We start from the raw sequence: 25,823 nt of genomic DNA on the forward strand, positions 1-25,823 counted from the left end.
GTGTGTGGAGATTTACCTAACAAAAAAAATGCCATTCTCACTAAAAGTCATGCAAAAAAGAAAGAAAGACGGAGAACAGCAACAAGTTGAATTTGCAAAAGAAATGGCAAAGGCTTTTTGGAATGCGGTAAATGCAGATCGTAAATATAAATAAAATCCCAGAACCATAACTGTTTCCTTGAAGAAAGAGCCGAATGGAACGTCAGCCCGGAGGAGCCGCCAGTGCGCACGCGCAGTCAGCGGCCCCACCAGCGAGCGATGAGCGGCGGATTTGGCGGGTTTTAGAAACTGGTTTCACGGACCCAGAGCGGGAGAGAGCCGGAGACCTGCGTTAGGCCAGCTCCGAGACACAAAAGGCAAGCCGATTTGCCTCAGACATTTAGCAGCAGTCCCGGCTGCTTTATTTTTTTTTCAATTGCCCCGGTGCAGAGTCGTAACCGGGGCCAAGGCCGCAGGAACCCTGACCGAGCTCTCCTCGGGGGGGCCCCCCCTCACCCTCGCTACCCCCACCGGTGGAAATGACCATGGCTCACCAGACCCACTGGTAAGTGACCTTTCCTTGTCAGTCGTGTGTGTGTGTGTGCAAAACACACCGGCTTTAATTCTCCATCTCTCTCTCTGTATTTAATCTCTTCTCCCCTTCAGTAATCGCCCCATCTCCGGATAATGGGGAGGTGGTGGGGCTTTTTCCACCGGAACAGAAAAGGTTAAAGGGGATCTAGCAGGTTTTCTAAATTATAAAAAGGGTTCTGAGAGGGTAAAGATTGTTTCCACCAGATGGTGAATCGATAACATTGGTGCATAGACTCAGGATTATTACCAGAAGGAGGAAGGGGCAAGTTGGATTTTTTTCCTCCCACAGAGGATCATTAAAACATAGAATGCTTTACAACTAGCGGTTGGTAAACAGACTGTAACATCATTTAAAAGGGAACTGGATAAGTATATGAGAAGGAAGAATATAAAGATATGGGAAAGGGCAGGGGAGTTGTTGTAATCTTCCTGGTCCTGGGCATATTTGCTAGCCTGGGTACTATGAATACAGAAAAATTAGATGGGGAAGAGTGCATGCCTGTAAGGGTACCTGTATGATTTTCTGTCCATGTAAATTAATGGATGGATAATTTAGTGGGTTCCCTTACAGATGTCTGCTTCTCCCTGCCTTGTTTTCCTGCTGATCTCCCATCTTCCACCATCCATAAACCTGAGCTCATCCAAAACTCTTCGGCCTGAATCCTAACTGCGCCAAGTCCCGTTCACCCATCACCTCTGTGCTCGCTGATCTACATTGGTTCCAGATCCAGCAACACCTTGACTTTAAAGTTCTCATCCTTATCATCAAATCCCTCCAGGGCCTTGCCCCTCCTTATCTCTGTAACCTCCAGCCCTCCCAGATCTCTGTGCTCCTCCAATTCTGGCCTTGTGCGCATCCCCAATTTGAATCGCTCCACCATTGGCAGCCATGCCTTCAGCTGCCTAGGCGCTATGCTCTGGAACACCCTCCCTAAACCTCTCTGCCTCTATCCCTCTCTCCTATACCTCTCTTGTCTAAGATGCTCCTTAAAACTTACCTCTTTGACCAAGCCTTTGGTCATCTGCCCTAATATCTCCTTATGTGGCTTGGTGTTCAAATTTTGTTTGATAATGCTCCTGTGAACATTGGGACATTTTACTATGTTAAAGGGGCTATATAAATGCAAGTTGTTGTATTTGTTGCACCTGGGCTGAAAGGCCTCCTTCTGTACTGTTGATTCTATGATTTGTATATTTTTGAAATTAGTTTTTTAAAGGGGAAAATGGTGGCAATGCATAGGGAATTTCCACTTTTGCAGCCTGGATGAGTCCATGTTCTGTACTTTTAATGAGTTGAGAAGTTGCAGCTCCTGTTACATTATTTGAAGGGGCTGTTCCTTAACTTCTGGCTTCGCTTCAGTCCCATGCTCCTGATCTTTGGCCGCCCGGTGCAGAGGGGGGTGGGCAGGTTGGAGGACCTCCTCATGGGTGAGCTCCTGGGCCTGGCCAAGGTGGCCATCCACAGGTCCAGGTTGGACGCAGCCCATGAGGGTGATCGCTCTGGTTGCCTGTCTCTCTTCTGCGGCTTTGTTCACGCCCGGGTAGCCCTGGAGGAGGAGCACGCGGTGCCTTCTGCACTGGTGGGCACTGCAGGAACTGGAGTGTATAGTTGATGTTATAAATAATATTTAATTTGATATGTTTCTTTTTTTAAGATTTGGGTTTCTATTAGTTGTGCCCCTATAAAAAGGGGGCACCTTTGTTAGGTTTTTTTGCTTGATGACACTGGGACAACCCATTGCCTCCTTATTGTTGATTAAAGAAAAGACATAGAGCATTTCCAGGTATCTTTTTGGGTGAGAACCTTAATCAGCAAGGTTTCCACATTTATAACTTTCCCTTTTTGTCTCCAGATAATTTAACATTACTTTTAAGAGTGGTAGAGAGCTTTATTAGTTTGCAGTGTTTTGTGTGTTGTGTTTGATTTAATTGCCTACAGAAAAGGTAACTTTATGACTTAAGTGTTTAACAAATATTTTTTCGATTGGAAGGGCAAGATAGTTGTACGTTGATTTGCTTGTGACTGATGTCATGAAGAAAATACTCTTGCAATTCTTTCCCAAACAAAAGTTTACTAAACACATTCACAAAAATCAATTTTGTCTTGAGTTGGTGCTGACAAGAGCAGGCGCACAGTTTTCATGCTGTCAACTCCCAAATATATAAGAGTTGACCTCCAGGGTTCAGATAACATCACAGACATTTTTGTGGGGCCTACAATCTGCTGCCAGATTGGACAGCACCTGTTCTTGGCCATGTATCTGCGTGCTTGCTGCACGGCAGCCATTTCTACATCAGTTCCTGAGCCTAAATGTGCCCAGCATCTTCGCTCCCTTTTCTAAACTTTTTAAATATGACTTTAGAGGCTGCTTGATCTCTTGAGAATTTTTATTTTTAAATGTTTTTTTTTCTATTAGAAGGAGACACGACTTGCTCATTCATGCTTAAAAACAAGTCTCCACCGTGCAAATTGGCCTTAAATGAAGCTAGAGGAAGAGCGGTGCTGGAATTGAGCAGATCATAATATAAATCAGGAAAACGGTGCATGGACATTGGTTGAGTGTGGTTCTCCAGGGATCCAATCAATAATGTAAAATCGGTAAAGATGGTGCTAGTTTAATCCTGAATGATGTTACCTGTTCTACAACAGCTTTGGACTAAGGAGATAATTAGTTGTGGAACTCATTGCTGGCAATATTGTGGATGTAGGTCCTGATCCAACTCTGGCAGATGAGCTTTCTTTGCAGTGCAGACACCAGTACTTGTCTTCCTTGTGTCTGCTCTTCCAGTTCTGTTCTGCTCTGTCCGTGTGTGCAAAATACAGATACACCAAAAAAATGATTGTTTACATTGGAAACTGGAAGCAAAATAACTTCAAAGTGTTCTACACCCTGATCTTTACCGTTTGTTGTGTATTGGCCTTTAACTATTTGGTTACCCCAATGTCACAAAACAGCAACCAGTTCCTGATAAGTGGCCCTTTCTACAAGTGGGAATGGAGGAGGCACCACTAATGCAACTGGTTCAAACAAACTAAAAATACATGCATGAGTTAGAATATAATTTTGTCCTGACTGTCAACAAAGTACCATCTGTCCTATGGCTACAGAAGGTTTGAAGTGAGCCGGTGGACACCATGTGATTCTGCTCCAAGGTCTCCTGGGCACGCACAAGATATTGGCCTCCCCTCATCTCACTCCCTCCTCGTCTTTGTCTCTGCTGCTCTGAATGTGCCTATGGTTGCCCTTGGCTCAATTCCCTGGTCCTAGGACTGCAGTGCTCTCCATGTTTTCTCCCAGATGTTTGTATTTAGACTATTGAACTTTTTCATTTATTGGGTATTTGTAAGCTGTAAATCATAATTTATTGCGATTTTATAATTTGCAATTGTTGACCTGGGTATTTATATAATTTCAAATATAATCTATCTGTATTCTATTTATATAAATAAAAAGATTTTGTCCATTGTTGCCCACTATTTCCCACAGATCTGATTCATCTGTGCTAAGAATGTGACAATTGATGCATTCTGGCTAGTGACCAGGGCCCATTGTTTACATTTCTAGCCCAATTATCACTGAGGAGCTAAACCCCTGCCTTCTTGTTCCCTTTAAGCCCAAGTCCCAGCCCCTCGCTCCCCTCTTCCTTCTCGTACCAAACTCCAGCCCCCCCCCCCACTCCCTCAACATACCGCTGACTCTCGCTGCTCCCCAACCTAGGTTTTGGGGCACCCCCTGCACAAAGGTGACAAGACAACAGCCACAGAAATAATCTCAGCGCTATCAGAAGTTTGGAGCCCTGTGTCTGCCTCCCAGTCTGCATGACAGATGAAAAGGAGAAATTGCAAGATATACAGAAAGAGAGATGTACATACAGGGAAAAAGGCACCGTGTAACAGGAGAGAAAGTAAGAGAGGTACAGAAATGAGGCGGCAGGGACAAGAAGTGATTTGCACAAAGAGAGACGGTAAGAAATGACAACAATAGAAAGTGTGAGAAGAACACAGAGAAAAAAGTTGCCAGAAGGAGTGCAGTAAAAACAGAAAGACCGAGGCAGAGGCAGAAAGAATTGAGTGGGAGACAAAATAAGGCACTAGAGGAATAGAGTCCGATCACTTAGAAAAAAATTGTAAGTAATGCCACAGATCATTTATAATTTTTAGATGAGAATTTATAACTAATTTGTAAAATTACAATTGCATTTAAATAAGAACATACGAAATAGGAGCAGAAGTGTGCCAAACGGCCCCTCATGCTTACTCCGCAATTCAATAAGACCTTGGCTGATCTTCTACCTCCACTCCACTTTCCTGCCCTACCGCCATATCCCTTGATTCCATTAGTGTCCAAAAATCTATTGATCTCAATCTTGAATATACTCAACGACTGAGCATCCACAGCCCTCTGGGGTGGAGAATTCCAAAGATTCACAACCCTCTGAGTGAAGAAATTTTTCCTCATCTCAGCCCTTATCTTGAAACTATGACCCCTAGTTCTAGATTCTCCAGCCAGGGGAAACAGCCTCTCAGCATCTACCATGTCAAGCCCTCTCAGAATTTTATACGTTTCAATAAAATCACCTTTCATTCTTCTAAACTCCAGAGAATATAGGCCCATTCTACTCAATCTCTCGTCATAGGACAGCCCTTTCATCCCAGGAATCAATCTAGTGAACCTTCGTTGCACCGCCTCTAAGGCAAGTATATCCTTCCTTAGCTAGACCAAAACTGTACACAGTACTCCAGATGTGGTCTCACCAGAGCCCTACATAATTGCAGCAAGACCTCCTTACTCTTGTACTCCACCCCCGTGCAATAAAGGCTAACATATCATTTGCCTTCCTAATTGCTTGCTGCAATACATTCAAATTTTCATTAGTGCAGTCAGTACCATAGGTACTTAGTTACAGTCCCTGCGGTGCCCACTGGTTGTGGAAGGCCTCAAGCGTACTGGCGGATATCGCCTGCTCCTTCTCCAGGGCCACCCAGGCACGGAAAAAGCCGTGGAAGAGAGGCAGGCCGCCAGAGCGACAAACCACCCCCACTGGCCGCCTCGAACCTGGACCTGTGGATGGCCACCTTGGCCAGGCCCAGGAGCAGACCCACGAGGAGGTCCTCCGACTTGTGTGGGTACTGGTTCTGAGAATCGATTGTGTGTGTGTGTGAAGTCAGGAATGGATATCGTTGGAATGGAAATGCATTTAAATTTTTGAATTAGTATTGTAAACTATTTTCATCCAGCCACTGTTGGTACTTTGACATGTAAACTGAGAATCCATGTACGACTGTATTTATGCAGTATACGGTTGTTAAACTACACTTAGTACCTTGTGAACTTAGACAAAACTTGAATGATAAACTTGGAATTCATTTTTTAAATCTCATCACATGATTGCTAGTATGGGGAGGGGGTTGACTACAGTGAACTATGTTGATAACAAAAGAGCTGACTTTATTTTTGGATGATTGCACACTGAAAATAGCAAGTTGATCATAGGATGCCCAGAGGGCATAGGACACTGGCCAGAAGAGACTCAAAACTTGCTTAATCCTACTTATTGCGCTGATTATATTGACCCGACTGATTGCTGTTTCAGCTGAAAGTCAAGTGCTTTATGTGCTTTCATGAACGGTGACCTATTTTATCTACTCTGTGATTGACTTTGCTTTCTCTTTCTATGTGTGTATATATAGTGAGGAATTGGATGACCTCTCGCAGGATTTGGATTGTGATATTCCTGACCACAAAGATGCAAATAAACTGTATAAAGTCAAATGGACTTCGGAAGAGGTATCTGCTCTGAAACCAATTTGCTTATTTTTAATGCTTTTACAAAAGAAATACACTTAAGATTGTGAAATGGATAAGATTTTAATGTCTGCTATCACGCACAATGGTGATGGCATTGCCATGATAGACTGAAGCATGATGTGCCACCTTTGGAGTTGGCATTTAAAGTGAAATGCAATGGATGTACAGAACTCCAGAGCATGTTTCATTGACTCCTGCCTGTCTACGAAGGAAGTTCAACTTTCATTTAGTATCGGATCAATACTCTTCAAAAACATTTTCTCCTATTTTGCTATTGAATAAAACTTTTTCATATCCACCCTGGGCAGGAAGAGATACTGTTCTAACATTTTAGGAAGTTAAATCGTTTATCTTTCCTTTCATATGAATATACAAATTAAGAGCAGGAGTAGGCAATTCGGCCCCTCGAGCCTGCTCTGCCATTTGATAAGATCATGGTTGATCTGATTATGACTTCAACCCTACTTTCACATCTACCTACTATAACCTTTGACTCCCTTGTTAATCAGGAACCTGTCTAACTCAGCCTTAAAAATATTCAATGACCTTGCCTCCACCGCTGTCTGGGGAACGGAGCTCCACAGACTCACGACCCTCTGAGAGAGAAAAATTCTCCTCATCTCTGTCTTAAATGGGAGACCCCTTATTTTTAAACTGTGGCCCCTAGTTCTAGTCTCTCCCACATGGGGAAACATCCTCTCAGCATCTACTCCTTCAAGTTCCCTCAGGATCTTATATGTTTCAATATGATCACCTCTCTCTTCTAAACTCCAATGTATACAGGTCCAACCTTTCCTCATAAGATAACCCCCTCATCCCAGGAATAAGTCGAGTGAACCTTCTCTGAACCACCTCTAAAGCAATTATGTCCTTTCTTAAGTAAGGAGACCAAAATTGCACACAGTATTCTAGATGTGGTCTCACCAATGCCCTGTACAACTGTAGCAAAACATCTCTACTTTTATATTCCATTCCCCTTGCAATAAATGACAACATTCCATTTGCCTTCCTAATCACTTGCTGCACCTGCATACTAACCTTTTGTGATTCGTGTACTAGGACACCCAGATCCCTGTGTACCTCAGAGTTCTGCAATCTCTCTCCATTTAAATAATATACTGCTTTGCTATTCCTTCTGCCAAAGTGGACAAGTTCTCATTTTCCCACATTATACTCAATCTGCCAAATTTTTGCCCACTCACTTAACCTATCTATATCCCTTTGCAGACTCCTTATGTCCTCTTCACAACTTACTTTCCTACCTACCTTTGTGTCAGCGGCAAATTTAGCAACACTACATTCAGTCCCATCGTCCAAGTCATTGATATAGATTGTAAATAGTTGAGACCCAAGCACTGATCCCTGTGGTACTCCACCCGTTACATCTTGCCAACCTGAAAATGACCCATTTATGCCTACTCTCTGTTTCCTGTTAGCTAACCAATCCTTTACCCATGCTAATATGTTAACCCCTACACCATGAGCTCTTATTTTGTGTAGTAGCCTTTGATGTGACACCTTGTCAAAAGGCTTCTGGAAATTCAAGTACACCACATCCACAGGATCCCCTTTATCCACGTTGCTTGTTATTTCCTCAAAGAACTCTAATAAATTAGTCAATCAGGACTTGCTGATTCATGTCATGTTAGTTTTTCACTGAAATATTCCTGCACTTTCTCATTAATAACTAGTGTTTCATTCTGAAAGTGGAAATGTGTTCTTTCAGTAAGAACAATGTGCGGATTGCGCCTTCTTAGGGTGGGTGAAGCAGTAGCAGGACCCTCCTTATGGTGGCTTTGCACTGAGGACTCTGATGCAAAGGGAAATCAAGAATTCTGAGGAGCTGCCATTTTAAAATATGGACATCAATCCGTATGTGCACAGACATTTGTCGTGCAATCCGTGTATCATGTCACCAGTAAAAGTGGCTGGGGTGACCTGGGTGTATGCTGAACTTGAACTATTTTTCACATGAGGGTATTGCACTTATTTGGTCACTGCTATGTGCAACCAATCAACATGTTGTTGTGTCCCTTCATAATCTCAAGAGATGGTTGAAGTCTTTAGGTATGCCTAAAGATTGACATGTTAATCAAATTCACTCAATCTAAATAACCACTGTGGTTGCTTGCTGGATGAATCTAAATTTTAATTGAAGAGTGTGGCAGGGCAGCAATGGGTTGAAAAAAAACAACATTTTGGTGCATAGTTTGTGATGCCATCTACTGCAGTTTATGCTGTGCTTCATCTGCTCCAGAACACTAGCCATGCAAATATAAGTCAGTGATCTGTTCCTAGTAGACAGACGATGGATATGCTGGTCAGTGACATGCTTAATTGGTTGTCTAACATGGCCAGGTTAATGATGACAATTTTAAAGGGTCACTGTTATGTTTAGGGAAACTTTGTTTATGGCACCACTGACCTGAATCATGTAATATACTAACAAAAGCATGTAATATAGTAGTAAAAAAAATGATTCCTTGTTTCCCAGTGGTAGATAGGTTTGCCAAAATTCTTTTAGGAGGACATTGCTATTTTAAAGTCATTTATCCGACCAGTCAGGAAAAAAAAGTTCTAGTTTGATGCAACTTTTTCCCCCCTTAAACAGGTGAATCTAATTCAGAAAGCATGACAGTTACACGCTACTCGGATCCCAAAGTCTCATGGGTTTAAACCTCTTATTATTCGTTTGCTGCAGAGCTCTCTATTATAGGGTCTTGAGCTATTTTTTTTAATAAATAAAATCCTTTAATAATTCTTTAAACTAATTAGATTTCCATTATGTTATTTTTAATTTGCAATATGGGAGATTTTTTCCAAATTTCTGTTGAACCTCTTGAGATTTTACTGCCCTTTATTTTGGTGTGTTCTATTTCAATGGTCAATCATCGGTGATTGAATCATATCTTATAGAGGTTGCAAGAGGCACCGTACTGTGTCTACAACAGAATATTAATGACATTACCGTGTTAAAGGGGTTTAATTTAAACTTTTTACTATTGTATAGGATGAAAGGTTGAAGAAGCTGATAAAGCAATATGGCAAAAATGACTGGAAACTTATAGCAAGTAATTTCTCAGTAAGTATCTTTGTAGTTGTGAGTTTTGAAGGTAGTCACTCTCGTCCCGGTTCTTTATGAGAAAAGCTGATCTTACAAACTACCTTCCCATTAGTGGATGCGTAGATCTCCTGATGTATTTATTAATATCACACTCACTCACTTTCTCACACGCACACGCACTCTTACTTTTATCTGGAACCATATTTGAGTATAAGTAATATGAGCAAGCAGAGGTAAGATTGGGAAACGAGTGAAGGCTCAAAAAGAAAGAACCTAGCCTCTGCTCATCTCCAGAAAATATCTGGCCTTCTCTCCAATAAGCAGGGACTAAACTTTTTTGTTACAGACAGATGCACAATAAGACAATTCTTTGCTCTGCACTGCCTAGCAAGAAAGTACAAGGTCCCTATTGATTGTTGTAGAACTGCTGCCTATAGGTCAAATGGTGCAGTTCATTAGAAGATTGCCATTTGGCTCTGGAATCTAGTCTTCAATCCTTGCCAAACTGATGGGATGCAAATCTTCTTTCTTTGCTAGTGCGGAATGAGCTTGATCAGTCATAATCTAATTTCCATTGGCCTGGATTCACAGCCTGAAAGATATCCACAGTTCTGCAGAGCTTTTGCAATCTTGTTCTTTGGCCCTAAGAATGGCTGGCATGGAAACTAGTAATGCTACTTTGGTGATGTAAGCATGCTCTTCTGAGCTTAGGGTTAAGATATTGTGTTGGAATGGCATACCCTGAGTGCTGGATGTTAAGATTGCGTTCTCATTACTAACTTTTTTTTTGAAAAATGGTCTGTTTCTGCCAGATGCTTTTTTGCATGTGATTTGAAAAAGTGCTCTTTTGTGGCAATCTTCCGTACCAATTATTCATATATTCAATAGCTTCCTCTTTTACCCTCTCTCAAGCTACCACAGATAGCCTTAATGCAGTTTTAACACTTGTTATTTCTGAATGATTTTGAAGAGCTTGTTTTGAGCTCTCTCTTAAGCCCAACCACTTCCTCCCCCACTAACCTGTTCATTTTATCAGTAAGATTTTCTGCCACAAAGTACTAGAAATGCACTGCAGGTCCACCAATATTTGAAAAAAAGATAGGCTAACATTTTGGGTGTTGACTGTCAACTGGAAGATGAGTGAACCCTCTATAGGATTGAAATGGGTGGAAGGTGGATGCAAGGAACGGACAGGAGAAAAGAAGTATGAAGTTGCTAAAGTCAATGTTCAGACCAAATGCAGCAGAGTTTTTAGAGTTCTAAGATGAGATACCGTACCTGAAATTGTATTCCTGAAATTGCTGAGCTTTGTTGGAACTGCATAAGAGATAAAGGCAGAAAGATTGCAGTAGGAATGGGAGGGGAAGTTGAAATGTAGAGCCACAGGGAAGTCAGGATCATGCTTGTGGACAGAACAGAGATGTTGGCATGGTGGTCACCCAATCTGCTTCTGGCCTCTCAAAGTAGAGGAGCAGACAATGAATACAATGTACGAGATTGGAGGAAGTACATGTAAATTGCAGTATAGGTGTGTTTGGAACCCAGGTTGTATTTTTGCTACAGTTGCATGGGAAAGTCCTGAGGGAAGGGCAACCAGAAGTGGAGTCAATAGAAGAGTGAACGAGGGTACTGCAAAGGAAACAGTGCTTCCCAAAGATATGGGTTGGAGGGGAGGGAAAAATGTGGTGGGATCCTCTGGCAGATGTACGGGCTAGTGGGATGGAAGGTGAGGGTAAAAGTGATGTGATGTTCTGAGAGAAGAGGATGAGGCCCTTTGTCCTAGCAGTTAGTATATCTGACTCAATTTTTACCTGTTCTTCCCTCTCTTTGTGTTTCATTTAGTTCTATAAAGGGGTTTGCTTATCTTCCAGTTTCGAGTCCTGATTAAGGGTCTATGCCCAAAACTTTAACCTGTCTTTTCTCGTTTAAAGATGCTGACAGACTTGCTTTGTATTTCAGTATTTGGACTTTTATAATCTCCCTGATTGATTTGTTTGCTTCATCAATTGTAGGGGATAATTGCTTTGAATAAATTCAGACTATACCTAATTTTTGCCATTTTAGTGTACTTTTTGTCCAAAGTGAGCAAATTATGCTAAAATATTTAGTCTACTCTTAATTTGAATTATTTAATTTTTGTTATTTAGCACTAAATTCTCACTTTGTCTTATTTACATTGCTTAATTCAGATTGTTGTGCAATTCAATTTTAAGTGCAAAAATGCTTTTGAATTGGTGGTAGACTACTTTTTTTTGCTTTTACTTTAATATAAAATATATAAAGTGCATCTTATTTTCAGGAAATACATTGTTTTCAGTTTCTTTTCAACAATTAATTTTGAACATTCCAAGATGAACCTGACGCTGAGCAGTAAGAATGGAAGTAGCTGTAGGCTTAGTTGAAGAGATCTGTTTTGAGGAAGCTTTTGCGGGTAAGGAGAGAAGTAGTGCGGTGGAGGGAATTAGAGGGAGAGTTTCAGAGAAGGGCTGAGATAGTTGAAAACTGTTTAGTAGAAGGAGAGTGATACACAGGAGTTCATCATTGGAACCCAAAGGAAATGGGCTGGGATGTAGGGCTGGAGGAGATAGCAGGGGTATGGTGGGACGAGGCAGTAGAGGATTTGTAAACAAGGATGAAGATTTGAATTTAATGCATTGGTAGATTAGGAGCCAGTAGACCTCTACAAAGGTGGGTTGATGGGTGAGGAAAGCATTGCAAAAGTCAAGCCTAGAAGTAACAAAAGAATAACCAAGGGTTTCAGCATCAGTAGGGGGAGATAAGGGCAGAGGCAAGTGATTTTACGATGGAAGTAAGCAATTTTGGCACGGACAGGATATGGGGCTTGAAGTTCAGCTCAAGGTTGAACAGGACGAGATTGTGCACGGTCAAGTTCAGCCTGAGCAAGCAACCAGGCAGAAAGAAAGATGGGGTCAAGGATACGGAGTTTTTACCAGGAGCCGAACAGAATGGCTTTGGTCTTCATATTGAGTTGGAGAAAGTAGTGGCTCATCTATAGCTTTTTGTTGGAGAAGTAATTTGACTGCACAGTGGTGTCGTGGTGTCAAAGATGGTGGCAGAGAGGCAGAGCAGGGTGTTGTCAGTGTACATGTGAAAGCTGACCCCATGCTTATCGATAATGCTGCTTAGAGGCAACATGTAGGTGGGAGTAGGAAAAGACCAATAATGGAATCTTGGGATACACCAGAGGTGACCATGGAGGAGTGAGAGGAGATTGTAAGATAAAACCAACAAAGCTGAATTTCCTGTCTCTTCTGTCATTTCTGCCTTTTTTGTTTGTGTTGATTGTACTTTGATAAATTTTTAATTGTTACAGAACCGAACTGATAGTCAGTGCCAGCATCGGTGGTTGAAGGTTCTGAATCCAGAGCTTGTGAAAGGTCCATGGACAAAGGAAGAAGACCAGAAGGTAATCGTGTACAAATTAAATTATAAAGCTTATAATCGGTTATAATAGATTTTCGTACATCTCATAAATATAAAATTTATTAATTTTTTTTCTGTACCTAGTCTAGTTAAAATGTCAAATAGTAACTTGCTTAAAATGGTTCTAAGTAAGGCAGCACAATAGTACCATTAGGTTTAAACCTATGATTCCCTACATAGTGCCAATCTCTATTTTACCTTCAGCAGATGGTGGAAGTTGTTAAGTAAAGGACAGGTATTTACCCATTGGGATGAGGAGAGTAAAGGTTGGAGAGCAAGTCAACTGGCTTTCCTTCAGTATCTGCCGAACTACAGTAATAGTGGCAGAGGGCTGGGATTGGGTTGCTCACTTGGTAATTGTATTGTATGGTATGTTGTACAGTGAAATCTGAAAGAAATGTGCCAACCTATTGAGTTATGTAGCACATTGAACAGAAGGCAGGGTGAATGAACTGACCTTTGACTTATTATTTCATTTAGGTAATTGAATTAGTTCAGAAATACGGGCCAAAACGTTGGTCATTGATTGCTAGGCATCTAAAAGGTAGACTTGGCAAACAGTGCCGTGAACGCTGGCACAATCATCTCAATCCTGAGGTTAAGAAGTCATCTTGGACAGAAGAGGAGGACAAGATTATTTACGAAGCACACAAGGTCCTTGGAAACCGCTGGGCAGAGATTGCAAAACTACTACCAGGGAGGCAAGTGCTCCATTTTGAGAGATTTTAGTATTGCCAACAGTGGGTGGGGAATAAGCACTTTTTGTTGTTTGTGTTGTACTGGATTTGAAATTAGCAGGAGCTGAAAGATCCAAGTGATGAAAACCTGGGTTACGTGCAAGCTGTTTGTCGACACTTCCAGTTGCCTGATATTTGTTTGTGTAATAACACTACTTGCACGTACTGTAACTGTTGCACAGAGGAATAAATTTGATGAATACTGTTGAAAGGTTGACTATATTAGCCTCCCTAAGGGTTTGAAACCATTATTTTCAGTAGATGAAAGAGGCGAGAAGTTGGCGCATTGGGATTGAGTAAGGAAAGAGAGCAGAAATGGAGAATGGGATAAGAATTGCCCAAAAGCATGAATTGGGAAAGGAAAGGGAAAAGAGCAATACAGCAACACTACTGTTTGTCCAAATTAAATTCCATAGCAAACTCTTAATGTATCATCGAGAGGTTCATATATTGCACCCTTAAACTGGTGCTGTAAGAGGCAAAGATTGAACTATTGAGATTAATTGAGAAAAATGTAAGAATAGACAGTAATGTTCATTTAGTTTGAACAGGCACAAATGTGCATTTCAACATGTGAAACTTGATGGATATTTCCCGAACGGCATGTGCTGCAAAAAGTTAACATTGATGCTGGTTAATAAATGTATAATAAAAAAAATATTGATCTTTTTTTTATTCTGAGACGTTGGAACTGAAATTCCTTGAACCTTTCTCTGCCACTGGAAGGACGGTGGAACAAGCCCTCTGACCGCCAGTCTGGTGGTGTTAACCCCGTCCCAGCGCTTGAGGATGGGGTCATTAGCATAAAGGGGTGGGTGCCTACACCATTTATGGCACTTCCTGGCTGTTCACCATGTGGGGTCCCAGGAAAATTGGAGCAGCACCATGCCGCTCCATTGGGGGCCGGCCATTGTGACGGAAGGTTTTTTTAAAAAGGGCCCATTTATTGCACTGTTGCCACTTTCCTAATGGCAATTTATCACCTTGTGATTGCCACAAAAATCGGCACTAGGCCCCCATTTTCACATTCATGCATTAAGTACGCCCGCTTCATGAAAGGGATATTTTCATTTAGCCACAGTAAAGGCAGAATTGGCAGGATTTCTCACGGGTGTGTCGTCCCACCTCTTTCAATGATGTCTGGACAGAAGGGGGCAGGCTTATGGAGCGCCAGGCACCTCCGGCTGAAATTTTACAAGGTTGAAAAGAGGTGGAGACAAGGAAACTAGGTCCTGCCCTAAATTCCGACCCTGCACTCCCTGACTTGCATCCTCATTCTGCACTTGTAGGCCCAGGAAATTTGGAGCCATTACATTTTCAGTGGTTGCCTAGAACTTAGGATCTGCATGTAATGCAGTGCTTAGCTTTCTAAATGTTACAATTTGTTTGAGGTCACTGCAAGTTTTAAATACATTGATTCAGAACAATTTGACTCTTACCCAGTTTATTTTCCAGAGGTCTTTGTAATACACTAATTTTTTCATCTCTAGATAGTTAACTCTTCCTTAATCATGTAAAATCTGGATTATGCTCTTTCCTATTTTGCACATTCATCTGTAAATTGTAGTTCAATGAAAAACGTTCTTGTCCAAAGGGCATGTGACTTGTTTTTTTTCTTTACTGGCTGGAACATACTTTTTTTAATCAACAACAAATTGCTTCTGGGCAAATTCGGAGCAATCATTATACTAAAGCATAAATATCCTTGTGTGTTGGCAGTTGGTGTCCGCACAAATGGTTATTGCCGACACAAAACTGGAGAAAAGCTGGATTATAGTCTCGGAGCATTTATATTATTTATGAACAGAGCAGCAAACGTATTGTGGGGATTTCGGAAAATGCTTTGAACTTACCTGAGTTTTAACTCTTGAAGTTTGACATCATTTTCACACTTTTGATCAGATTTTAAGCACTCCTAGCAAACTGTTCTTTTCTATTTAATATAGATAATTACTGTTGTGTAATGACACTAAAAATATATTTTTAATGATAGGACGGACAATGCTGTAAAGAACCACTGGAACTCTACAATGAAAAGGAAGGTGGAAATGGAAGGTTACTTGCAAGATGGTAACCAGAACATGCCTATGTTTTTATTCGCTCATTCGGAAGATGGTGAAATCCAGTGTTTCAGGACCACGATAACTCAGGTTTTTTTTCTTTAAATGTTCACTGAGGGGCTCCTGCTGGATTCAAGTTTTTAAAACTTTTTTAATGATACTATCTGTCCAAAATATAAGTCACTGCTATCAGAAATTCTACATAATGAGGAAACTTTAAGTAAAATCATTCTTTTGGGGAAAAAAAAGTATAATGTTAGAGATATTTGATTAATTAGAAATAAGAATTAAAGGTAAACTGTCAAAGTTGCTTTTTTTCCATTTATTTTGCTAATTTTCCCCCTTCTCTTCAGAAGATACTCTTTTTTTTGTTTGCCTCGCTCATTCGGAAGATGGTGAAATCCATTGTTTCAGGACCATTTTTATACCGCCTTTCATGACCTCAGGACATCCCAAAGTGCTTTACATCCAATGAAGTACTTTTGAAGGGTAGTCGCTGCTGTAATGTAAGAAAAGCGGCAACAAAATTGTGCTCTGCAAGGTCCCACAAACAGCAAAGAGATAACGATCAGATAACCTGTTCTAATGATGTTGTTTGAGGGCTCAACATTGGCCAGGACACTGGGAGAACTCTTCTGCTCTTCGAATAGTGATGTGTGGTATCTTTTACATCCACCTGAGAGGGCAGACGAGACCTCGGTTTTACGTCTGATACGAAAGACAGCACTTCTGACAGTGCAGCCCTCCCTCAGTACTGCATTGAAGTGTCATCCTTTTTATATGCTAAAGTCTCTAGAGTGGGAATTGAACCCATGACCTTCTGACTCTGATGTGAGATTGCTACCACTGAACCAAGGCTGATATCTTTAAAAAAAAATAATTGTAGATTAATATCCCTGATTTTTTTGTTCATGATCTTCCCCAGATAAGTGGGGGAGGAAACTACAGCACTCTGTATGCATGTTCTGTTGGAAGCAACAGGTTTGATGGGTTGAATTGCCTTTCCCTGTTCTGTACTTCAGTGTTATGCTTAGTTTATCATCCTGTCCTCAATTATCTTTCTCCTGCACAAAGAACAGTCACCAATTTCCTTCATGGGTTGAAAAATAAAATTGAGATAATTTTTCTTTTTCAAGGTCCTGTCAAATAATTTTTCCAGTAAGAATGGGTTTAATTTCCTTAGTCTGTCTTCCTAGATGATTGACTGAACAGACAGTAACAACCATTCTTCCAGACCTTCTTTGAACCCTTTCCAGTAAATGTAGTGTCTAGACTAGGTACAAACTTTCTGGTTGAGAGGTTTGTTCTCATTGGGTAGGAAACTGATTTTAAAAATTGTTTATCTGATTAATTTGCATGCATTCAAAAATAAATTGCAATCTGATCTTTTTTCTTATTTCAGCCTTCTTTAAAACATGAGCCTGTTACCGTTGAAGCAGTTCCACAACCGACATCTGTCACTATAAAGCAGGTTAGAAAATAGTCTTTGAAGAAAAAAATCACCAGCGCTCCAATTAAATGCAATCTTTAACTTCTACTAGGCTTAGAAATGTAATACAATTTTGTGGGTTTTTTTGTATACTTAAGGGAGCATTTCAGCTGCAAGTTTTTGATTTTATTTGGTAAATACTGTGTACATAGATGTTCTTATGTTCCATATGTTTAATTTTAGTTTATAATAGTGTTGGACATACACTGAAAGTAAGACTGCAGTTATACTGCAGGTAATGACCTGAAACCGGTGTCGGCAAGCTATGATGCACAGGCAGCAGACCCCTGATATCATGTGCAATGATCTGCATTTTTAACAGACATCCAGGTGCAGCACCAGCAGCTCTGCGTCTATGTTTGTTTTGAATCATGCTGTGACCACTATTCTCCAGCAGCTAAGTTTTAATGTTAGGGGAATGGAGCAGGAGTGTCTGCATTCTCATATAGTTGAAAAAATTTCATTCCAAGTTCTTAAAGTTCTCAGGAGATCCAGCAGGCTACCTGGGCCTTTATGAAATTCAGCTTCACACCAGACTGCAGTTGTACTGCAGCCAGTGTGAACTCAGAATGGTGTGAGGTGCCCTTTTGGAGAAGATCTCTCACTACTTGGAATTTAGAATATTTTGGTGTGAGATGGAAACCCGTCAGCTGAGTTACACTGCTAGATTCATGTCATTATACGCTTGAATCAACCCAAAAGTGGCAGTGTAATTGCATTCTCAATTATATTTTTGGAAGTGATTCATAGATCTGGTGCATGTAGGTGTCTTTTATAAGGGTGTGACGTATAAATTATAAGTTATGAGAGTGACGTATAAATCATGGATTAACCGGCAATGACATACTGCACATTGCTTTTATAGAACTTAAACAGTGTCATCATCTGGAACTCTGTCCCTTCTATACAGTGCTCAAACACAGTTGATGATCACTTGCTGATCCCAGGCTTTTGGAGCACATTTTAGACTATAGGAAATCTGTTACTTGCCTGAGGGATTCAAGTACATTTTTGGTAAATCATTCTGTGGTCCCAATAACCACCCCAGTGTCAAATTTGTGTTGTACCTGTCCTCATTACTCATGTCTTTCGATGCACACTTGCTGCAGTACTTAAAACACAAAATAACATTTAAAGTAGGTATTCTGATTTGTCGCCTAAATTTTAGTGTTAATGTTATCTCCTGGTACGGAAATGATTATGAATACAGCGTGTTTTAAACTTGTTCTCTTGTTGCATGTGTAAACATATTTAATGTACGGACTGTTCGAAACAATTGCAAAGCACGAAATGCATGATAGGCCTTCTCCCTTAACTTGTCAGGTTTTGTAGAAACTGCTGAAATACTTATTTTAAAAAGCACTTCAAAATTACTTTGAAATTCCCATAGCATCTTGTTTAAGAAAGCTCAAACATTTTTACCAAAAAGTGCAAAACAACTTCCTTAACAAGCAAAATGCCATAATTAAAATCAATAAAACTTTAGTTGTTTGATGTTTGTATCTTGTATTTTATTTTTTTTCTCACTTAAACTGCTCAATTACACCAATCACAAGATAATTGCAGATAAGGAAGGCCATTCAGCCCATCTTAATGCATTCATCCAGAAAGACCCTACAGCACGCCCCTCCACCCCAGCCCCAATTGGCTGCATCCAATTATTTCTTAAACTATTCCAAAGTATTTACCTCCACTTCTATATCAGGAAGTTCATCCCATATGTTCACTTTTTGTGTGAAGATCTGTCCTAAATTTACCGTTTATTAGTTTGAACCTGTGTGCTCTGTCCCCACTCTTGCAATTGAAATTAAAGTAGTACTCTGGATTGCCTTTTCCATTTCCTTAACTATCTTACATATCTTTTAAGATCACCTTGCAGAGTCCTGCTTTCTAGATTGAAAAGCCCAAATTTTTCCACCTTTTCTCATAACTTTGACACTTCAGATCACCCCCCTTGTACTTCTCTGCACTGCCTCCAGTACTTGGGAGACATTCAAACACAGGTGGAAACAGAAGAGCTACAAAGGTGATCCCACGTGTGAAAGATTTGAGTTATGAGGAAGGACAGGAGAAACTTGGGCTTTTCAACCTGGAAAGGAAGCATCCAAAAGGTGATTGTATGGAAGAATATCTGATAATAAAGGGAATTTTCTATGGAAAACATAAATATTGCTATTAGAACATGCTTTGGGTGACCATTTTTCAGTGATTCCTTGAATTTAAATGGCATATTATTTGACTCTGCACTCCTTTTACATTTAGAATTCATTGTGCACTTCACCTTAAAATCAGTCTTTGACTTGCAAATCCATAGCAGTTCCTTTTGAGTTCAGGTATAAACAAGTTTTGTTTCTTTATTAATTGCAGGAGGACAGTTTTGCCAGTTGGTCAGGCAGTCTTCTCACGGATAACTCTATACTTGGTGATCATGGACTATCTGGCTCATCTGAAGCTCATCAAGAACAGTCTAATTCTGATCAATCCCAAGAACCTAACCAGTCTACAGAAGAGGCTTCTGGCAGCATGTTCCTGATTGTGGATTCTGGGGGAATATTTTCTCCACAACAGGTCTCCGAATTCTCTGAGCCCCTGGAGCTAATCAAATGTGTAAGTGCTGTGAAAGCAGCTACTCTGAAGTTGTCCTTCACAAAATGTGGAAACATAATTTGTGCCCTTTAACACTTGCACTTTTCAGCACAAAAATATTTCCAATCATTACCATGCTCTGTTCATTTCCATAGCACTGGCCCAAAAGATAAGCACCCTTCTAGATTTTAAAGTGGATTCTGATAGCTGCTGTGAATTGTTTAAAGTTCTGTAGTGACCTCTTTGAATTGTTAACAGCTTAAATATAGTTAAGGACGCTTATTGTGCCACATCTACCTCAGCCACAACATCCAATGGGAGTAATATGTTCCTTAACTGAACTCTGTATGTGTTCAAAGGGTCAGGCTCATTTGTGATGACCCCTGTGGTTGAATACTAAGGTGATACTCAGACTCGAGACTTGGACATGAAGAATGATAGCTTGTCAGAGGTACTAGGGTAGTCTGCCAATAGAATTGCACCCTAGCATGAGTCACTGCCTTCTTGCGATTTTCATCTTGGTGGGAAGGAGGACTCAAAATCATTTTTTTGGGGAAGGGGGCAAACTCCACCTTCCCTCTAGCAGGCCCCTGAAATTATTTTAGCGAGAGAGATAGGCATATGTCGAGCTTCACACGCTCCCACACTGGTATTGATTTTTGTCTCGGCATTAGGGGGTGAGGTGTACTTCCACCTTGCACCTTGCCAGCTCAGCTTAATGATTGGGGGTGGGGCTGGACCTGTTAGACTTCCGTCTCCCTACAGCATGTCCCCGAAACATTTTGGGGGTCGAGGTCAAACTTCATCTTCCCTCCATCAGGCTCCCAAAATCACTTTGGTTTGAGGGGGTTGTCAAACTTCTCCTTCAACCAAGGCCCTGGATAAAATCTCATCAGCATACATTGGGGAAGAAGAAATTCGGCATTCCTGGGGCCACAAAGTTCTTGCAGCCGGTGTTGGGTTCAGCTTACACTTTCCAGGGTTCTTTCAGCTGTATTGCATCAAGTGCGATGGCAGACACTCACTCTGCCATTTAAGTTAGCCTGGTGGGTTGACATCTGAGGATAGGCAATCTCTGTAGTTACTCCTGAAACAGTTTTATTAATTGTGCCTGTTCTCCATATCTAAGGATCCAGATGCATGGTCTGATCTGTCATGCTTCGATTTACCGGAGGATCTAGTCAAGCAAACTCCTGATAAGACCACACAGCAAACTTTAACAGAATACCGCATTGATGCAAATATCATCTCGGACCTGAGCAAAAGTGCAAAGAAGGGGGAACTCATCCCCATGATCACCTCCCCAGTTGCGGGAAGTTTCAGTACACCACCAACAATTCTGAGGCGTAAGAAGAAAACAAAAATTACACTTTCACCGGTTAATGATAGCAGTTATAGCAATAGTTTTACAATCATTGAAAGCAGTACCAGCAGCAGCATGACTCCAAAAAGTACTCCAGTGAAGACCTTGCCTTTCTCGCCATCACAGGTAATATTGCAGTACAGAGCAATAATCTTTCTGTCCTCAAGGCTGACATTATACAGCAAAATAGGAATGTGTGCACGACCAGAGAAGACCAGAATGGTCCCTCTGGCCAGTCTGACTATAAACCACAGCTAAATAATAATGTAGACTAGTTGATGAAATCAGTACTGATTCAAGTAGTCTGTTGCTTTATTTACTAAAAATATAATGTAGCCTCCTTTGTTTACTGTCTTTTAGCATTTTTTAACATCTATCACACCATATTAGTAACTTAGAGAACAGGTCCCCGCTGCCAGGCCTCTGCCAATATCCTTCTGAAACTGGTTGCTTCCCAGCATCTCAGAGCTCTAATTTAACCCTTTATGCAGAGAAGCACTTTTCCTGTACTCAGTGCCTCCTCTTGGCATCAAGTTTGAGATCAGAAACTCTATGTTTGGGATAACAGACTGCTTCTGTCCTGCCAGGAGTTCTCAATGAAATGATTGAGAGAAGGCAAGAGGCCCAATGGAGTAATTAATTGGCTGTGCTTCCAATTTCCACCCCATCTGCGTTACACAATCCATCTCCAATTCTTCTCTTCCTGGACATTTCTTCTCCACCTTTTGTTTTCCACAGACATCGATCTCAAGCCCACAGACTCTCGGCCCACTTCTTTTAAGCACTCTGTCCTTTGCTCTGACTGTGTTGAACCTGCTTCTTTTGCCTCTGAACTGTGGTTTAAACCCAAGCAAAGAGAATAATCTCAGACTCTGCAAGAATGTATTTCAACTGGGGTTAAGGGGCAAGTTTACATTAGGTTGCTGTCTGTCCATATCCTCTCTATAATTTTAATAAGTGCCTCATCAGATTTTGTCCAAACTTCTAGTCAACAAATACTAGGTGCCTTTCAAAAATGGGACAACTTGAAACTATGCCACTTTCCTCCGAGCCTTCTGTAAGAAGTGTTGAATTACCTAAAGTTTGAAATAGGTTACGAGAATTTAAACCAAATTTACATGTGTATAGTTCCCCTATCCTAACCTGCTCCACTCCTGGTTCATCTCTTTCCAATTTTGTTTTTCTGGAGGACTGTGCTTTAATAGAAGTGTCTCTGACTGCTGAGTAGTCAAGAGTGCTGATCAGCTCTGTCCACGTTAGTGACTAGTCTGGTTGGGCAAAGAGGAAATTTTACACCTCGTTTTGGAATCTTGAATGGGTGATTCCTAGTTCAGTGATTTTCTTCTGTAATTAAATTTAACTTTTTATGAATAAATATCTCATGTATCTCAAGTTTCTGGCATGGGTATTATTAGTAGGCTGAAATTATTCAAAATACAAATTTTCTCCTCCCCTTACAGTTTTTGAACTTCTGGACCAAACAAGACAATCTTGATATCGAGAATCCATCTCTTACCTCTACACCAGTTTGTAGCCAGAAAATCATAGTTACAGCCCCACTTCAGCGAGACTACACACCCAAAGTTCAAAAGGAGAATTCGTTGTAAGTAGCCAAGCTAGTAGGCAATTTCAGTTTTATTTTTTTCCACCATAGAAGGATGCAATCCGTAGATCTGTTTAACTTATTTATTGAAAGTATCCAACATGTGCTTAAACCTTAATTTGTTTATTTCATTCCTCTAGCAACAAAGATCAACATTTGTAAACTGGAGCAGTTTTGCTTATTCCACTGATCAATTAATTTTTGTTTGATAAAGGGACTCCTGTAACAGCTAACAGCTCCCCTTATATGGAGAAACACCTTTGATTTGTACTACTTATATGTGGGGAAAATTCTGCTGGTAGTCCTACACCACAGAACTAATGCTAAATCACCAGAGCTTGCTAAATCCCACTGAGAACATTGTTTTTTTGTCTTATAGTCTCCTGGAAAAGACTTGTTCTTGAACAATTTCATATCTGTTCCTGGTTGTGAAAGTGGATTTAAAGCTTGTGTGATTAGAGATTAGAGGTTTCATAGGTTTACAATAAAATCCCTTTTAAATAAAAATATAATGCTGAATTGTACCAGATGATGCAAAACTTTTTTATTATGTGGCAAGCCAATGTAGTGAGGCCATTGCTGAAACTGCCTCCAGAAAGTTACATAAGCTACTCCAGAGACTTGAGCACAAAATCTAAACTGACACTCCACTGCATTACTGAGAGAGTGCTGCACTGTCGTAGGTGCTGTCTTTCAGATGAGACGTTAAACCAAGGCCCCATCTGCCCCCTCAGGTGGATATAAAAGATCCCATGGCACTATTATGAAAAGCAGGGAAGTTCTCCCTGGTGTCCTGGCCAATATTTATTCCTGAACCAACACCACTTTTAAAAAAAAATAGATTACCTGGTCATTGTCACATTGCTGTTTGTGGGACCGTGCTGTGTGCAAATTGGCTACCATGTTTTCTACATTACAACAGCAACTACACTTATTAAAAAAAAAAGTATTTCACTGGCTGTAAAGCTCTTTGGGACTTCCTGAGGTTGTGAAAGGTGCTATATAAATGCAAGTTCGTTGTTTATAATCAAGAATTTTTTTTTTAGTGCCATTTGTAGTTGTCAAAGCTGTGTAGACCTCAAAGACCTGACATTAGTTTTCAGACATCTGTCATTTACTATGCAACCTTGTGAAAGTGCAGTTTTAATCATTTAAGCAAAGGACATGAAATATATAATTTTGACTGACCTCCCAATGTAATTAACATCTGTGTCAAGTATTTAATGCACAAGGAAAATAGCTGATATCAACAAATACTGGCTTATGTCTTGGTAATTAATTCCAGATTATGGCTTCAACAGTAATTATGTCAGCTACATTATCTGCAACAGCACTCCTCGATCAAAAACTCCCTGCCAACTCTATCTTTTTTCCTGAAAGGGAAAAGTAATAATCATTATTGTTGAGGTGGAAGGGCTTCAGATGGTGGCTGTAAATTGCTTGAATTTTGTTGTCTCAGTTTGTGATGCATTCTGAACTCCTTAATGAGATTGCTGCCCTGTTGGGCCTGGGCACCTATTTGATAATGTAAGCACAGGGCATATTATTACAGCAACATTCAGTGCGAGTTGTGGTACTTGCATATGCGATCTTAACGCTGAACTCAGCTACTACTTTTTCATATAAATGCAAGGACTTGGGCATAATACTGTACAGTCATGTAGAAATGTTTATCCAACTCATAACATCACTTGGCGTTCAGATGATGCTGATTGTTTGAATTATGTTTTTCTAGTTTACCACATCACCTACGATTCATTATGTATTACTGCCACCATGTAAGCATAAAAGAAATCTTCCTATGGCTGCGGTTCCTTTTTATCCAGTCATTTTTGCGCTGTCCCTTAATAGTGTTAAACTCCATCTTGTTTGTTTCCACCTTTGTGAGCTTATGAAATTACTTTTTGAATTCAGGCTCTACATTTTTATCCGTCTCAATTTTGCATCAGGCACTAGCTTTACAAGCTATACTGGTATAAGAGAGCTTTTAATGTCCGAATGCAAAGCTTCCAGCACCTGCTGGTGGGTCGCAGCGCCATTGTGTGTGAATTTGGTCTGAAGTTCCAATGGAGGTCTAAGAAGAGCATTAAGCAGCTCAAAGAAATGACATCAAGACCTTTTGTAATCCAGGTCAAGAAATCATTCACCAGTTATCTTTCCACACCCATTCTCATGAATTAGGGCTTCATGTTTCTCAGCAGGTGCTTTTTCTTCCATGCAGCTGCCAAGCAAGGGGTTTCCCACAAATTGCATAGGATTGTTTTTGGTGACACCTGTGCTAATCCTAAAAACTTGCACAATATCCATACTTATGCCAAAGTTGTAAGGGAAGCAGCGGCACAGAATATTTTATATACTAATAAATTGTAGAGCAGAATGTAAACAATTGGGGAGACTTCTGGATTTACGCCCAGGCACAATGGATTGCTTGGGTGCCGGGAATGTTCAAAAATCGGGTGGGTAAGAGCGCACGTTTGTAAAGGAACCCGTCTAAAAATTTTTCCCTCCCTTTAATTTAATGGAAGGAAAATTGGGCGGGTTCCTTTACAACAATGCGCTTCCATTCACTCGATTTTTCTGATACTCTCTGTACCCAGGCAATCCAGCGCACCTGGGCACAGACCCAGGAAATTCTTCCCGAGTGACCAGAAGGATCAACTTTAGTGGCCAGCACTGCTGTCAGTGGAAATGTCATCATACTGCAGGAAGGCTCCTGATGCAATTGCAACAAACTTGCAGAAGTAAGAAATGCACATAATGTACATACCTTACTTTGCAAAATCAAACCTTTTTAAATTTACCTTTTTTTAAAAACAAATCTAACTAGTATTTTTTATGTGTTTGCTTAGTTAACATATATACAACACATAGATAACATATAATATTTGAATAAAGCACATTAATAGAAAATTAATTATTGCTATTTATTTTCTACATTATTAATCTGTAAGAAAAATCCTAGTATAAATGTTCAATTTTTTTTCACTATAATATCATACTTCCATTCCGGCTAGTAAATATTTTCTGTTAAAACTCTGATAACATTGGTGCTTTTTTTTTCTTTTTGCACTGTCACCATGCTTTCTAGTTATCT

At 40.4% G+C, this 25,823-nt stretch overlaps 1 protein-coding gene across 3 annotated transcripts in view; it reads left to right on the forward strand.

Moving 5' to 3' along the window:
* The first annotated feature begins 252 nt into the window (after positions 1-252).
* Positions 253-25,823, forward strand: part of mybl2b (v-myb avian myeloblastosis viral oncogene homolog-like 2b) — a 34,001-nt gene continuing 8,430 nt past the window's right edge. For 2 of the 3 annotated variants that reach the window (XM_068000772.1, XM_068000773.1), the window contains exons 1-10: positions 253-544; positions 6,266-6,362; positions 9,394-9,465; positions 12,782-12,874; positions 13,372-13,592; positions 15,622-15,778; positions 17,091-17,159; positions 19,545-19,784; positions 20,893-21,252; positions 22,587-22,729. In XM_068000772.1, the coding sequence (XP_067856873.1) occupies positions 519-544; positions 6,266-6,362; positions 9,394-9,465; positions 12,782-12,874; positions 13,372-13,592; positions 15,622-15,778; positions 17,091-17,159; positions 19,545-19,784; positions 20,893-21,252; positions 22,587-22,729 (1,478 nt within the window). In that variant the 5' untranslated portion in view covers positions 253-518. The remainder of the gene's footprint in view (positions 545-6,265; positions 6,363-9,393; positions 9,466-12,781; positions 12,875-13,371; positions 13,593-15,621; positions 15,779-17,090; positions 17,160-19,544; positions 19,785-20,892; positions 21,253-22,586; positions 22,730-25,823) is intronic. The other variant, XM_068000774.1, reaches the window with a different exon arrangement.

Source organism: Heptranchias perlo, chromosome 19 (genome assembly GCF_035084215.1).
Source record: "Heptranchias perlo isolate sHepPer1 chromosome 19, sHepPer1.hap1, whole genome shotgun sequence".
Taxonomy (NCBI): Eukaryota; Metazoa; Chordata; class Chondrichthyes; order Hexanchiformes; family Hexanchidae; genus Heptranchias; species Heptranchias perlo.